The 15,423-nt window shown below is 43.9% G+C and overlaps 1 protein-coding gene across 4 annotated transcripts in view; it reads right to left on the minus strand.

The window, feature by feature from the left end:
• The window catches only part of suclg2 (succinate-CoA ligase GDP-forming subunit beta), a 416,386-nt gene extending 401,653 nt beyond the window's left edge, over positions 1–14,733 (minus strand). The window contains exon 1 of one of the 4 annotated variants that reach the window (XR_005943576.1): positions 14,582–14,731. Coding sequence is in view for 2 of the 4 variants with exons in the window: in XM_041192068.1 (XP_041048002.1) it covers positions 14,582–14,659 (78 nt within the window). In the remaining 2 variants the exon portion in view is untranslated. Of the gene's footprint in view, positions 1–14,581 lie in introns of all 4 variants that reach the window. The other 3 variants (XM_041192068.1, XM_041192066.1, XM_041192067.1) reach the window with 3 other exon arrangements.
• Between the last annotated feature and the right edge of the window lie 690 nt (positions 14,734–15,423).

A 15,423-nucleotide genomic window follows, 5' to 3' on the forward strand; every position in this document is an offset into this window, starting at 1 on the left:
TCCACATTAGTTATAGTAAAATGACAAACCATGAAAAGACAATTCTGGTGTCATCAGACCCATTCATATATCAAATTACACAAGTAAAAACCTTCAGAAATGGTTAAATGAAATTTCTCCACATGGTAAAATTACTAGCATCTTTTCGTAGTTGAAGAAAAAGGCTACATACTTAGTGGGAAAATACTAAACACATCAAAAAAATTGTTTGAATCACCAAGTGCCTGCCACATGTAAGTATCTATTATCATGATTAAGAGTCTCCAATCTAAATTTCTGAGAAAGCTACTTCACTGATTTCTATTTGCCTCATGAGGAATGTACCCTGTCCTGGAAAGAATACACCTGCCCCTAACCCAGGTCAAAAGAATTTAGCCAATGTGTCAAGAAAGGCTCAAGAACACCAAGTCTCAAAGGTACAGTCCTGTTGATAGCAGATTGTGTGTGTGTGTTTGGACTTGAGCATTAGATACTGTACTGTACTTGGGTAAGATACTGTAAGATACATTCTGTACTACATATGGGGGTCACCTGACCTGGGAGTAATTGAAGAAATGCATTTACTCAGTGAGTTAGGGAACAAACGATTGGTTAAGTTTGTTTACAAGATTTACTGCAGTATGCTTAGTAAGCGATGGAGTCTAAACTACATACACTAAGCAGAAAAATCATGGACATGTTTTGGTCTAATAAGGGATGAATGTCATGCTAATAGCTGATTATAAATGTGTGTGGATTTGAGTGTTAGATACTATATGGTGCTTGGATAAGATACTGTAAGATACTGTAAGGTACACTCTGTATTACATATGGGGTCACCTGAGCTAGGGTGGAAGAAAGGCCAGAGAGCACACATGTTGGAAAGTTGGCTAGCATGGCAGATTAAACGATGTTGTTCTGACAGTAAATCTATGACTTCGAGCATTGTTCTTTCAGCCTGAGATGTGACAGGTAGTTAGGTTTTAACTGAGTAACTTCACATAAATAAGCACTGCTGGTAAGTTTTCTGCTCCTTATTTAACTAAGGCAACCCTACCAAATCCAGTACCATAATGCAGGATTACTTGGAGCCAAGAAGGATGAATTCGTTTCCAGTGACAGGCCTACCCCTCCAGGTTGGATCGATGAGCCAGATTGATGAGTCAATTATGAACAGAACCCTGGAGGGCTTTAAACTGCCTGGGTCAGATGTTGAATTAGTGAGCTCGCCACAGATAATTGACTTGGTTTGAATCCCCCAACAATAACTCGCAATTATACGGCACCTTTTACCAGAGAAAAAAAGTGTCCCAAGGCCCTGGGGGGACAGGCAAGAAAGTGGAGTTAAGGCCACAAACAGATGAACCATGATCTTACTGAATGGCAGAGCAGGCTTGAGGGGCTGAATGGCCTACTCCTGCTCCTATTATTATGCACCAGTTTTTAAAAACACTTCCATTTAAAAAAAAATTACATGCTATCAAATCTATACAGTTTTTTTTTGTAACAGCAAGTAAGCTTTGTGGTTTTCACAAATCCTGTCATTCTACCCTGCCTCTTGGCCTTCTGTGCTCGGTGGGTACCATGGGGACTGGGGTGCTTTATCGATCCCTTTAATCACATTTTGGTTTAATGTTTGTAAGTTTCCTTTAAATGTTGTGTTTTGTTTTTGCAGTTTCCCTTTAAGGAGCTGCCTTTCACTTTGTCCCTGATTTTGCTGATTTAGTTTATTTGTGTTGTAACAAAAGAGTTACCCTGCCTCTTCATTTTATCCAGTCCTATTTCCAAGTTTCCAGTGCTGGTGATGACTAATATTACACCCACAATACTAGTCTATCTTTTCCCTTTATTTGCCATTAGACAACTTGCAACTGCAATCTTGCATTCTCGCTTGACGGAAAGCAAGAATCAGGAACTCTTCCTGAGCATCCTGACAGACAACACAATCATAGTAGCATTTACCAATGCATTGCCACCTTCCTTTTGATCACGACATGGACACATAGTGCCCAATTAATTCATGGTTCCACAAGCTGGAGGCTCAGAGGTTTGGCAGCAACCAATTGACTTTAAGCATCCAATCACAGTATTAATATATAGTGAAATGCACCGCTCTGCATAATGCCTTCAAGCTACTGTCATCCCAATCCTGAGTTTCTTTATCAGCTATGCATAGTAAAAGGATAACACAGGGCAATTTGTGATGTAACAGCCACCTTCATGTTCCAATCATTTTCAAGTTCAATGATGCATGCCAACTGGTTATTTCAGATTCGTGAAAAGTAACGTTAGCAAAGAAATAGTCCTGTAGTGATACTGATTCCACTTCCAGATCCCACCCTCCCTTCCTGCAAATGCTTCACCTTTCTGGCAATAAATCTACCTCAGAAATTGGCCTCACATCTCTCTCTCAAGTAGATGAAAAGTATCATTGCATTCCTAAAAACTGTGAATCGTGGCAGAGAATGTTTGGACATTCCCCTAATACGCCACAAGCTTATCCAGTTTAATCAGTCATTGTGGAGAGGGATGCAAAAAACAAGAATACTATTTGCCTCTTTTCAATTTGGTCCTGAAGAATTACATCCAACTGAAAGCCAACATTCACTGGAAATCTGAGACACTGAATGAACAATTGAGGTAAAGGCCTCCTGTATCTTCCTATTTGTTTTTCTCACCCTCCTCCTGAACTGTGTAGATGCAGCTTACTGTCATATTCCACGGTTTAAAATAATAAATAGACTGAAGGCCTACCAATATAAACCTGCAACAAGAAGCACTGCAATTCTTGCAGAAAATCCTATAACAGCCATTTTGAGGCATCCCAAACGTCACTGAATAAAGCATTAAATCTGACAAACAACAATGGACAAATATACCTCAATTCTCATTTGAAGGATAATTTGTCATCCACTGATCTTAATCCTGGACTATGCAAACTTGAGAAAATCCAGGTTTAGTCATCATGCTCCTATAGTTCCCACTTCTTCATTAGGAATGCTATTCAAACTATGAAGACATTAATAAAATTGATTGGGGCTATGTTATTGAGGTTCTTTTGATAATACAAAACGTACCTTTCATGCACACATCACAAGAACAAAATTACACTGCAGATTTCCTATCACCCCATATGCATACCATGCTAATGTGAAAAGTTGCTTGATAAGCCACTAATATTAACAGAATTCCATTGCTAGATTTTGTTCTATGATCCACACCTTAAGCATAGATATTCAGTTGCAAACAGATCCTATTTCTCCTGCCCCCAAACATCAAGGCAGCTTCAAAACAAGTCCAAATATTTTTGGCAGTGAGATTGTTATAATTTCCTCAACCCCAACCCCAAATGCAACTTTTAAAAGTCTAGCATTAAAGATTAATCTTATGATTTGTGGATGTAACACCAAAGAGCCGGGTTGCCTAGGCGTTCCATGTATCAATGCTAAGACTAATCTCACACAATAATACAAAATCAGTTCAGTTCGTAAATAAATCCCAATCACAGCATCTAAAGAATGAATCAATTAATTTGCATTTATGTAGTGCTTTATTATATTAGGAAATATCAAAGTGCTTTTCAGCTAATGAATTAATTTTGAGCTTCGGACTTTCATATAAACAAATATAGCAGGCAATCTGCATATAGCAAGCTACCACAAACAGCATGGAAACAAGAGTAACTGATAATATATCTTTGGCAATGTTAGTTGAAGAAAGAATGTTGGCCACGACAACATCCCACTCTTCTTCAAATAATGGCAAGCGATCTTTTAGATTGAACCCCAGTTTAAAATCTCATCCAAAAAGCATTGTAGCATTCCCCCAGGACTGAAGGTAGCAAGGGGATAATGCCCAAGTGTCGTGTCAGTAGCCAGCCACCTAAACACTGCCATAATGTTTCAATTTTCATGCAGGGATTTAAACCCCTTTTTTCAAAAGTAGGTATTGAAGGTCAAAGAAAAAAGGGGTGGTATTATGACAGGAAGAGGGCCATTTTGCATCCAATGTGAAAATGTTACATGCAGGTCCCCCCTTCGCTTCAGTCAGATTATGGAGAGCCTTCATAACTTGAATTAGATTTAGCTCTTTGAAGAGTTTTGCACACAGCTTGAAAGCAGGCTCTGGGAGTTCTTCAAACTGACCAGCTGGTTGGACTAACAGCTTCAAAGCCTCAGATCTTGACATCTGATACGGACAGGAAGGGGGCTAATTTAATCAGCTCCGATTTCTCCTTTCACTACCTATCCACAAACAGAAAGGTGTTTTTGATTTACTCCCCTCTTTATAAGCGGTGGTGCATTTCCCAACCTCTCAGTTTCGGTGTGATTCAATTTCTATTAATAACCCCACAGCAAACCCGAGATAGAATGAACTCAAAGGGTTAGTTTATTTGCACACACCGAAACATGGTAGGAGGGTAGCAACTTTGCCTCCTTTGCACTCATGCAGTAGAAGAATTATTATTTCATGACAATCCAGAATCAAAGTCCAATGAGTTATTCCATCAGAGAGGTTGACAGGCTGAAAACTGATGCTGTATAATTCACTTTTCCAGTAGAGTTGACTTCATACGAAAATGCAGAGATGAACCAATCTTGTAGGTGATGGTACAGAAGTTCCAGTCGAAACAGTGTAGGTGGAGCCAGGTATTCAGTCTGTGCAGAGCCCCTTTTCTGTGCTGCTGCTAGTACATGTTAAAATGCAAACTGAGTTTGCAGTACAGCAAGGCAATACAACTAGTTCCACCAGCTAGAGGTTCATGCCAAATGACTCCCACCGCTCCACTCTGGTTTTGACAAACCTTTGTCTGGGTCCCTGAGATTGTTAAAAGTTCCAACCATTAAGACTTGAAAGGAAGATTGTGGGGTCCTTTATCCTTGCATATGAATAGGCTCCGGTTGGTCAGGCTTGGCTTATGAAATGCAGATGGCCTTTGATCTTTGCAGCCCACAAGGGTCCTTAGTGTCTCTTCAGAGATAACAAGGCGCAAGTTTCTGCAAAACTGCCATGGCAGCTTTTTTTGTTCAGGGTCACAGACAGGAATAGTTTCAGCCATTTTAAAAGGTCATTGTCCAGTTTTTAAAACTTAAGAAATTATCCATGAGGCTTTTATATATATAACTTATAAAAACATCCTTGATGGCCTGATTACAGGACACATGTGATGTCACTTGTAGTTTAATTGTCAAAGCAAAGGCTGCAGAGATCAGGCTCTGGGAAGTGGTTTGACACTTATGCTGTATTCATCTCAAAAGCCTACTGTGTAAAGTAAAATAGTTTTAGATCACAAATCAGTTCTTAGTCTTAAATTGTCTTAGTTTTTTAACTTAAAGTGCTTTAAAGAGAAACAGTCACTTCTCTTAAAATATGTAACAGGCCTATACAATACTGTGGGTTTTTTGTAATTTTGGAACCGGTTTCTGTAATCAGTGTTGTAGTTATATTGTTAGATTCAACTTCATGGAAAATTATGAAAAACTGAAAGGAAAGGAGAGCCCAGGAGAGACTATTAAAGTCCCCAGAACACAAAATAGGACAGAGTGTTTGGAAAGGGCTAGGAATCTAACTTTAAGCACATCAGATAAAGGGACGACAATGAGAAAGGGGACGGTGTTGTATCTGAATGCACGCAGTATACGAAATAAGATAAATGAGCTTGTGGCGCAGATTGAAATTGGCAGATATGATGTGGTGGGCATCACAGAGACATGGCTGCAAGGGGATCAGGACTGGGAGCTAAATATCCAAGGATATACATCCTATTGAAAAGATAGGCAGGTTGGCAGAGGGGGTAGGGTTGCTTTGTTAGTAAGAAATGAAATTAAATCGATAGCAAGAAATGACGTAGGGTCAGATGATCTAGAATCTGTGTGGGTAGAGTTGAGGAACCGCAAAGGTTAAAAAAAAACATAATGGGAGTTATGTACAGGCCTACAAGCAGTAGTCAGGATGTGGGGCACAAGATACATCAGGAGATGGAAAAGGCATGTAAGAAAGGCAAAGTTACAGTGATCATGGGGGATTTCAATATGCAGGTAGACTGGGAAAATCAGGTTGGTAGTGGATTCCAAGAAAAGGAATTTGTAGAATGTCTACGAGATGGCTTTTTGGAGCAGCTTGTGGTGGAGCCCACTAGGGAACAGGCAATTCTAGATTTAGTGATGTGTAATGAGGCAGATTTGATAAGGGAGCTTAAGGTCAAGGAACCCTTAGGAAGAAGTGACCATAATATGATAGAATTCACCCTGCAATTTGAGAGGAGAAAGCTGGAATCAGATGTAACGGTATTACAGTTGAATAAAGGCAACTACAGAGGCATGAGGGAGGAGCTGGCCAGAATTGACTGGGAGATGAGCCTAGCAGGAAAGACAGTGGAACAGCAATGGCAGGAGTTTCTGGGAGTAATTTGGGAGCAAAAATTCATCCCTAGGAAGAAGAAGCATAAAAGCTAAAGAGAAAGCATACAATGCAGCGAAGAGCAGTGGGAAACCAGGGGATTGGGAAGCCTACAAAGACCAACAGAGGACAACTAAAAAAGAAATTAGGAGGGAGAAGATTAAATATGAAGATAAGCTAACCAGTAATATAAAAGAAGATTGCAAGAGTTTTTTTAGATATATAAAAGGTAAGAGAGAGGCAAAAGTGGACATTGGGCTGCTGGAAAACGATGCTGGAGAAGTAGTAGTGAGAAACAAAGAAATGGCAGAGGAACTGAATAGGTACTTTGTGTCAGTCTTCATGGTGGAAGACACAGGTAAAATCCCCAAAGTTCAAGAGAGTTGGGGGGCAGAGGTGAGTATGGTGGCCATTACCAAGGAGAAGGTGCAAGGAAAACTGAAAGGTCTGAAGGTGGATAAATCACCTGGACCAGATGGATTACACCCCAGAGTTCTGAAGGAGATAGCTAAAGAGATAGTGGAGGTGTTAGTGGTGATCTTTCAGGAAACACTGCAGTCAAGGAGGGTCCCAGAGGACTGGAAAATCGCTAATGTAACCCCCCTGTTTAAGAAGGGAGTGAGGCAAAAGATGGGAAATTACAGGCCGATTTGCCTGACCTCGGTCGTTGGTAACATTTTAGAGTCCATTATTAAGGATGAGATTTCAGAATACTTGGAAGTGCATGGTAAAATAGGGCAAAGTCAGCATGCTTTCATCAAGGGGAGGTCATGCCTGACAAATCTGTTAGAATTCTTTGAGGAGGTAACGAGTAGGTTAGACAAAGGAGAGCCAATGGATGTTATCTACTTGGATTTCCAGAAGGCCTTTGACAAGGTGCTGCACAGGAGGCTGCTCAGTAAGATAAGAGCCCATGGTGTTAGAGGCAAGGTACAAGCATGGATAGAAGATTGGCTGTCTAGCAGGAGGCAGAGAGCGGGGATAAGGGGGTCCTTCTCAAGATGGTGGCCAGTGACTAGTGGAGTTCCGCAGGGGTCAGTGTTGGGACCACAACTTTTCACTTTATACATTAATGATCTAGATGAAGGAACTGAGGGCATTCTGGCTAAGTTTGCAGATGATATAAAGATAGGTGGAGGGACAGATAGTATTGAGGAGGTGGGGAGGCTGCAGAAGGATTTGGACAGGTTAGGAGAATGGGCAAAGAAATGGCAGATGGAATACAAAGTGGGGAAATGTAAGGTCATGCACTTTGCTAGGAAGAAGAGGCATAGACTATTTTCTAAATGGGGAGAGAATTCAGAAATCTGGAGTGCAAAGGGACTTGGGAGTCCTAGTCCAGGATTCTCTTAAGGTTAACTTGCAGGTTGACGCAGTAGTTGGGAAGGCAAATGCAATGTTGGCATTTATTTCGAGACGACTAGAATATAAAAGCAGGGATGTGCTGCTAAGGCTTTATAAGGCTCTGGTCAGACCACATTAAGAACATTGTGAGCAAATTTGGGCCCCGTTCCTCAGGAAGCATGTTCTGGCCCAGGAGAGGGTCCAGAGAAGGTTCACAAGAATAATCCCAGGAATGAAAGGCTTAACACATGAGGAACATTTCAGGACTCTGGGTCTATACTCGATGGAGTTTAGAAGGATGAGGGGGGATTTGATTGAAACTTACAGAATACTGAAAGGCCTGGATAGAGTGGACGTGGGGAAGATGTTTCCATTAGTAGGAGAGACTAGGACCCGAGGGCACAGCATCAGAGTAAAGGGACGACCTTTTAGAACAGAGATGAGGAGAAACTTCTTTAGCCAGACAGTGGTGAATCTATGGAATTCATTGCCACAGAAGGCTGTGGAGGCCAGGTCATTGAGTATATTTAAGACCGAGATAGATAGGTTCTTGATTGGTAAGGGGATCAAAGGTTACGGGGAGAAGGCGGGAGAATGGGATTGAGAAAATTATCAGCCATGATTGAATGGCGGAGCAGACTCGATGGGCCGAATAACCTAATTTCTGCTCCTATGTCTTATGGTCTCCTATGTCTTATATAGTTTTTGTGATTTTTATTTCTTATGACCATGTATTAATTGAATGTTATTTTGTAATGTGTATATTGCTACTTCAACTTTAACACACCAATCTTCCCTATGCACTGATTTCCTTAGTATTGTAGTAATTTTGTAATTGCTTATTAGTTTAGGATTGTGCACCTCATGGACTTTCTAAGCCTGAATTTTTCAGTTGGCTGGCAGGCTCAGCAGGAGCGGGCAGGACGGTCGCGGAGCCGATCGCCGCCCGCGGGCAGGCCATTTTATGCAGGCGGGCCAATTAAGGCCTGTCCAGCATAAGACAAAAGCTGTAGCACGCAGCGCTACCTGTGTAGGTGGGGGGAGGAGAAAGAGTCGGGGCCAGCGCTCTTTTGCGCATGCGTGCCTCAGGGAGACTGAATTGCTATTATAATTAATGAATAAATGGATTAAAAATTTATTTAAACATGTTCTCTCATGTGAAGGCCACTTGGCCTTTTCGCCTGCCCAGGCAGTGTTAACAATTACATTAATTAGTTCGTTGATGGCCTTAATAGGCAATTTACATATTGGCGGGCACGCAGACTCAGGTGTGCGCCCACCAAACGAAACATCGCGAGACAGCGCTATGACGTCGGTACGCACACCCGATGTCATCGCTCATCATTTTACGCGTCAGCATGTCAGGCCTGCTCCTGCAAGCCAAATGAAAAATCCTGCCCTTAGTTTTTCTTCTAAGAAACTTGCTTCAGGTAGCAGCAGTCACTAGAAAGTTACATATAGGCGTTTGAACTTTCCAGAACACCTAAGATCTTTTGGGATAAGCCCAGGGTATCAATCATTAGGAAGTGACACCACACATCCTCATATCACAAATAAGCAGACACACAAAATACCTTGTGATGCCTTACTATCTTAGTAAAAAGCTATAAACTTTATAAAATAACAAGGAAAACCTATAATAAGAAGGATGTTCCCACAAATGACTGACATCTTACGGAACCAATCTGGAGTTCATGGGAAGTGACATCAGTAAGATGACCACATTAAGAGACCAATCAGACATTGATCATGCACCACTTAACCAATCAGGAACTAATCATGAGCTAAAAGCAAAACACTACAGATGCTGGATACCTGAAATAAAAACAGAAAATGCTAGAAAAACTCAGGAGGTCTGGCAGCAGCCGTGGAGAGAGAAAGAGTTAATGTTTCAAGTCCCTTATTCCCAACACACCCCACCAGGCCATCTGTCACTTGTTTCTACGTTATGCTTTCACAGAGCACTGACCCTCGTTCTGCCATTAACACATTCGGATATCTTATCTTTATGCCACTTACAACACCTTCTTTAGTCTTTAACACTATCATTAACGCTCCCTTTGTCTTGTGTCCATGACATCTTTGTCAATCTCTCCTGAACTCCCACCTATCCCTGACCTATTTTGCTCCACAAGCTCCACCCTGTCTTAAAGTGTAAAATCCATCACATTTCTACTTCTCTTTAGTTCTGAAGAAGAGTAATATGGACTCAAAACATTAACTCTGTTTCTCTCTCCACAAATGCTGCCAGACCTGCTGAATTTTTCCAGCATTTTCTGTATATGTTATTACTAATCATAAGCTGCCTAGACCAATCAGAATCATGGGATACTACTGACAATGCATAGAGGTAGCGATTAGTAAGGGTTAATAAGCAACAACTTTCAATAGCTAGGTGTGCAACATGAAGAAAGAACATAGACTTCAGTCAACAGAAATCAAGAGCCAGTGTTCCAGAGTGAAGATCCACTGCCTTTGCTGAGTATTGCAATTAACTTAATAAGTTCTATGAAATTTGTGACAACATACTTGTACCCAGAGTGGTTTGTAGCTAGTTGGTACTGCAGGTTCCTTTTAGAAAACTATTCCAACTCATTCTTGCAGTTGTAATCAACTTAAACCTTACAACTGAGATTAGAGTGAACCCCAAATCTTACACCAGTGAATGCAGTATATTTGGATGTTTAAAAAGGTATGCAGTAAGGTGTGGCACAAAATGCTATCACACAAAATAAGGGCTAATGGGGTTGGGTACATTATATTAACCTGGATAGAGGATTGGTTAAAGAAAACAGGAGGAAAAAACTGGTCATTTTCATGTTGGTAGGCTTATAATAGTGGATTGCCACAAGAATCAGAGTTGGGGCCCATTTACAATGTATATTAATGACTTAGAATTTGGGACCAAGTGTATCTTATCCAAGTTTGATGATATATAGCTAGATGGAAAACTAAGCAACAAGGGGGGGACAAAAGGAGTCTGCAAAGGACTATAGACAGATTAAATGAGTGGGCAACGTGGCAGAGTATAACGTAGCGAAATGTGAAGGCTTTTCACTTTGGTTTGAAGAAAAAATAATAAATGTTGATTAACTAGTAAATATTGGTGGTCAGGGGGATTTGGATTTCATTGTACGTGAAAAACAAAGTTAACATTCAGGTACAGGAAGTCATTAAGAAGGCAAATGATATGTTGGCCTTTGTTGCAAGGGGTGATTTTTTTATTAATTCATGGGATGTGGGCTTTGCTGGCTGGGCCAGCATTTATTGCCCATCCCTAGTTGCCCTTGAGAAGGTAGTGGTGAGATGCCTTCTTGAACCGCTGCAGTCCATGTGATGTAGGTATACCCATAGTGCTGTTAGGAAGGGGGTTCCAGGATTTTGACCCAGCGACAGTAAAGGAACGGCGATATATTTCCAAGTCAGGATGGTGAGTGACTAGGAGGGGAACTTCCAGTTGGTGGTATTCCCATCTATCTGCTGCCCTTGTCCTTCTAGATAGTAGTGGTCATGGGTTTTGAAAGTGCTGTCAAAGGAGCATTGGTGAATTCCTGCAGTGCATCTTGTAGATGGTAGACACAGCTGCTACTGTGCATCAATGGTGGAGAGAGTGAATGTCTGTGGATGTGGTGCCAATCAAGCAGGCTGCTTTGTCTTGGATGGTGTCAAAGTTCTTGAGTGTTGTGGGAGCTGCACAAGGGCAAGGAAGTTTTGCTGCAATCATATAGAGTTATGGTAAGACCACACCTCAAGTATAGTTTTGATCTCCATACCTAACTTGCCTATATACTTTTTATTCTAAGCAGTGGGGACCATAAAGGTGTGTTAGATTGATCCCTGGGATGAGAGGGTTCTCCTATGAGAGACTGAGTAGAATGGGCCTAGGTGCTCTGGAGTTTAGAACAATGAGAAGTGATGTCATTCTAATATGTGATTCTGACAGGGCTCCATAGAGTGGAAAACAAAAACAGAATTACCTGGAAAAACTCAGCAGGTCTGGCAGCATCGGTGGAGAAGAAAGGAGTTGACCCTTCGACAGAAGTTGAGTGAGTCCAAGAAAGGGGTGAAATATAAGCTGGTTTAAGTGTGGGTGGGGGGAGAGAGAGAGAAGTGGAGGGGGTTGGTGTGGTTGTAGGGACAAACAAGCAGTAATAGGAGGGACAAACTATTATTGCTTGTTTGTCCCTACAACCACACCAACCCCCTCCACTTCTCTCTCTCTCCCCCCCACCCAAACCACGCCCCCACACACCTTAAACCAGCTTATATATCACCCCTTTCTTGGACTCACTCAAGTTCTGTCGAACGGTCATGAGGACTCGAAACGTCAACTCTTTTCTTCTCCGCCGATGCTGCCAGACCTGCTGAGTTTTTCCAGGTAATTCTGTTTTTGTTTTGGATTTCCAGCATCCGCAGTTTTTTTGTTTTTTATCTCTGTGTTTAATTGACTGCCACTGCTCTTCGAGAAATGCCTACCTCCTTGAAGAAGTTCTGTTCGTCTCTGTGACAAGATTTCCGTATCTCTCTTTTGCCTTGCTCACCTTCATTGCTTTCCATTTCTCTCCTGGTGTTTGACAAGGTGTTTACTAAAACCCGCTTTCACAGCCATATCTCCTTTCTCAGTGACTGTCTCCGTCTCCGAATTACCCCACGTGGATTTCAACTGAAATTCCACCCCTCATGTTTCGAACCCACCCAGGATTACAGGTATCTCCGGGACATAAAACGTTTCTCGGACTGCTGTTCCCGTCACATTCTGAAATCCACACTCAGTGCCATGCGCCGCCATATGAACACACTCGACCTCTCCCTCCAGCAGCACCGCCGCACCCTTTTTCAAAGCTGCGCGTGCCCCCAGTTTCATTTTATTCTTCGGCTCATCCGACGCCTCAACAAGAAACTTTTTCTCTTTCTCTCAACTGCGAAGGAACGCAAGCTCCAACAACTCATTGACACCAACACCCATCTAGGACCCTCCACCCCTGCCTGTCCCTCCGTCCCCACCCCATCTTCCAATCCCAGCCTTGGCCGTGTATTCACTATACCCCCTGACCTTCCCCTCTCCGATGCTGAACGTTCAGTGCTCAGCAAAGGACTTAGTTTCATACCCTTATGCCCTCACCTCAATGAATTTCGGGCTCGGCATGATGCTGAACTCTTCTTCCGCCGTCTTCGTCTCCGGGCTCACTTCTTTGGGCAGGAGTCCTCTCCCCGTTCAATGGATCCTTTCACCCATCTCCAATATTCTCCCTCCACCTGGCCCCCTCCCTCTGGATTCTTACCTTCTCTTGATCTTTTCATTGAGAACTGTCAGCGTAACATTAGTCGTCTCAATTTCTCTGCTCCTCTCACCCATTCTAATCTCTCTCTCTCTGAACTTACTGCACTCCTATTACTGCTTGTTTGTCCCTACAAGCACACCAACCCCCTCCACTTCTCTCTCTCTCTCTCTCTCCCCCCACCCACCCAAACCCCCCCCCCCCCCCCCCCCCCCCCCCCCCCCCACACACACCTTAAACCAGCTTATATTTCACCTCTTTCTTGGACTCACTCAAGTTCCGTCGAAGGGTCATGAGGACTCGAAATGTCAACTCTTTTCTTCTCCGCCGATGCTGCCAGACCTGCTGAGTTTTTCCAGGTAATTCTGTTTTTGTTTTGGATTTCCAGCATCCACAGTTTTTTTGTTTTTATCTCCATAGAGTGGATGTTGAGAAGTTGTTTCCCCTGGCTGGGCAGTCCAGACCTTGGGTGCACATTTAGGACTGAGATGAGGAGAAATTTCTTCAGCGGATTGACAGAGTCCTTGGAAATCTCTAGCCCACAGGACTGTGGATGCTCTGTTGAGTATATTCTAGATCACTGGATCTTAGTACTTGAAGAGAATCAAGTGATATGGGGATTAGGCTGGAATGTGGTGTTGAGGTCAAAGATCAGCCATAACCATCTTGAATGGTGAAGCAGGCTCAAGGTGGCATAAGCCGTGATCCGGCTTCTATTTCTTAGGTAGGTTGATCCTGACATCCTTTGGCAACCTGTAAATTTCTGTATTGTCAAAGATTTTGCATCAGTCTGGCCTCTTGCCACTGCATTTATATTGATATCTAAATTCTGGCTAATGGTCACAAATTCTGATATTAAAAAGGATGCCAACTCCACAATCTCTAAGTTTCATGAGAGTCCAACAATTGCCCCCCCCCCCCCCCCCCCCCCAGTTAATACCCAATACCTTAAGTTACTGACTTGTCACCCCACCATCCGTGCTGGTGAGTTACATGAACAAAGTTAAAGGAAAGGTCAGGAAAAAGATTTTATTGTGAGTGCCTGAGTTAAACAGGGTGCTCTGTTCGCTGATGGCACGATGAAAATCACTGGAGTCTGAAACCACTTTGCACATACCAGATATTTTGTTGCAGCTTGGGAAACTAGAAGCGAAATGTGTCACACAAATAAAACTCAAATGTTCTGACACTATTCATGGTACGAACAAACTAAAACACTTTCCGAAAAAGGTCTCTCTTTAAAATATTAAAGAACTTCAGAGAAAGTGCGACACTTTAATGTCTCCTGATAGATGTTTTAAAACAATGTCACGGATTACAGAGGTTATGATCTCTTTGGGTTGCAGTCACTTGCCCACTGAGGTTATTAATCTTTAAAACCGCCACGTCGCTGGATTAGGGGGACAGGGTCAAAACCACCCCAACCTGTGACTGCAAAGCGGGGAAACTGCCCCCGCTCCCCGGGCGGCAGTGAGAGCCCGGGCCCGAGCAGCCCACACAGACCCCGGGCCGATTCCGAGAGAAGCCGCTCTCCTCTCACCCTCCCTAACACACACATCACCCGCTCACGCTGAACCTACCTGGCGGGAGGCGAGAGCCGGCCGTCCGGCTCCTTTCCTGAGAGATCCCGCTACCTTCAGTGTCAACGAGGCCGCCATGTTGCCGGGTTAACAGTCAGAGGGGGGGAGGGGAAAGGAGGAGGGAGGTTGAGGGGGAAGGGAAAGGGGAGAGAGGAAGGAGGGAAAGGGGGAAAGGAAGAAGGGGAGGAAGGGGGGGAAAGGGAGGGGAGGGGGAAGGGGGGAAAGGGAGGGGAGGGGGAAGGGGGGAAAGGGAGGGGAGGGGGAAGGGGGGAAAGGGAGGGGAGGGGGAAGGGGGGAAAGGGAGGGGAGGGGGAAGGGGGGAAAGGGAGGGGAGGGGAAAGGGAGGGGGAAGGGAGGAGAGGGGGGGAGGGGAGGGAGTGGGGGGAAAGGGAGGGAGGAGAAAGGGGGAAGGGGAGGAGGGAAGGGAGGAGAAAGGGGGAAGGGGAAGGGGAGGGGGGAAGGAAGGAGGGGGGAAGGGAAGAGGGGGAAGGGAGGAGGAGGGAAGAGGGGGAAGGGAGGAGAGGGAAGAGGGGGAAGGGAGGAGGGGGAAAGGGAAGAGGGGGAAGGGAGGAGGGGGAAAGGGAAGAGGGGGAAGGGAGGAGGGGGGAAGGGAGGAGGGGGAAAGGGAAGAGGGGGAAGGGAGGAGGGGGAAGGGAGGAGGGGGAAAGGGAGGAGGGGGAAAGGGAGGAGGGGGAAGGGAGGAGGGGAAAGGGAGGGGGGGAAGGGAGGGGAGGGGGGAAATGGAGGGGGAAAGGGGAGAATGGGAGGGGAGGAGAGGGAGGGGGGAGAAGGAAGGGGGGAAGGAAGGGGAAGGAAGGAAGGAGGAGGGGGGAGAGGGGGAA

Source organism: Carcharodon carcharias, chromosome 7, assembly GCF_017639515.1.
Source record: "Carcharodon carcharias isolate sCarCar2 chromosome 7, sCarCar2.pri, whole genome shotgun sequence".
Lineage (NCBI taxonomy): Eukaryota > Metazoa > Chordata > Chondrichthyes > Lamniformes > Lamnidae > Carcharodon > Carcharodon carcharias.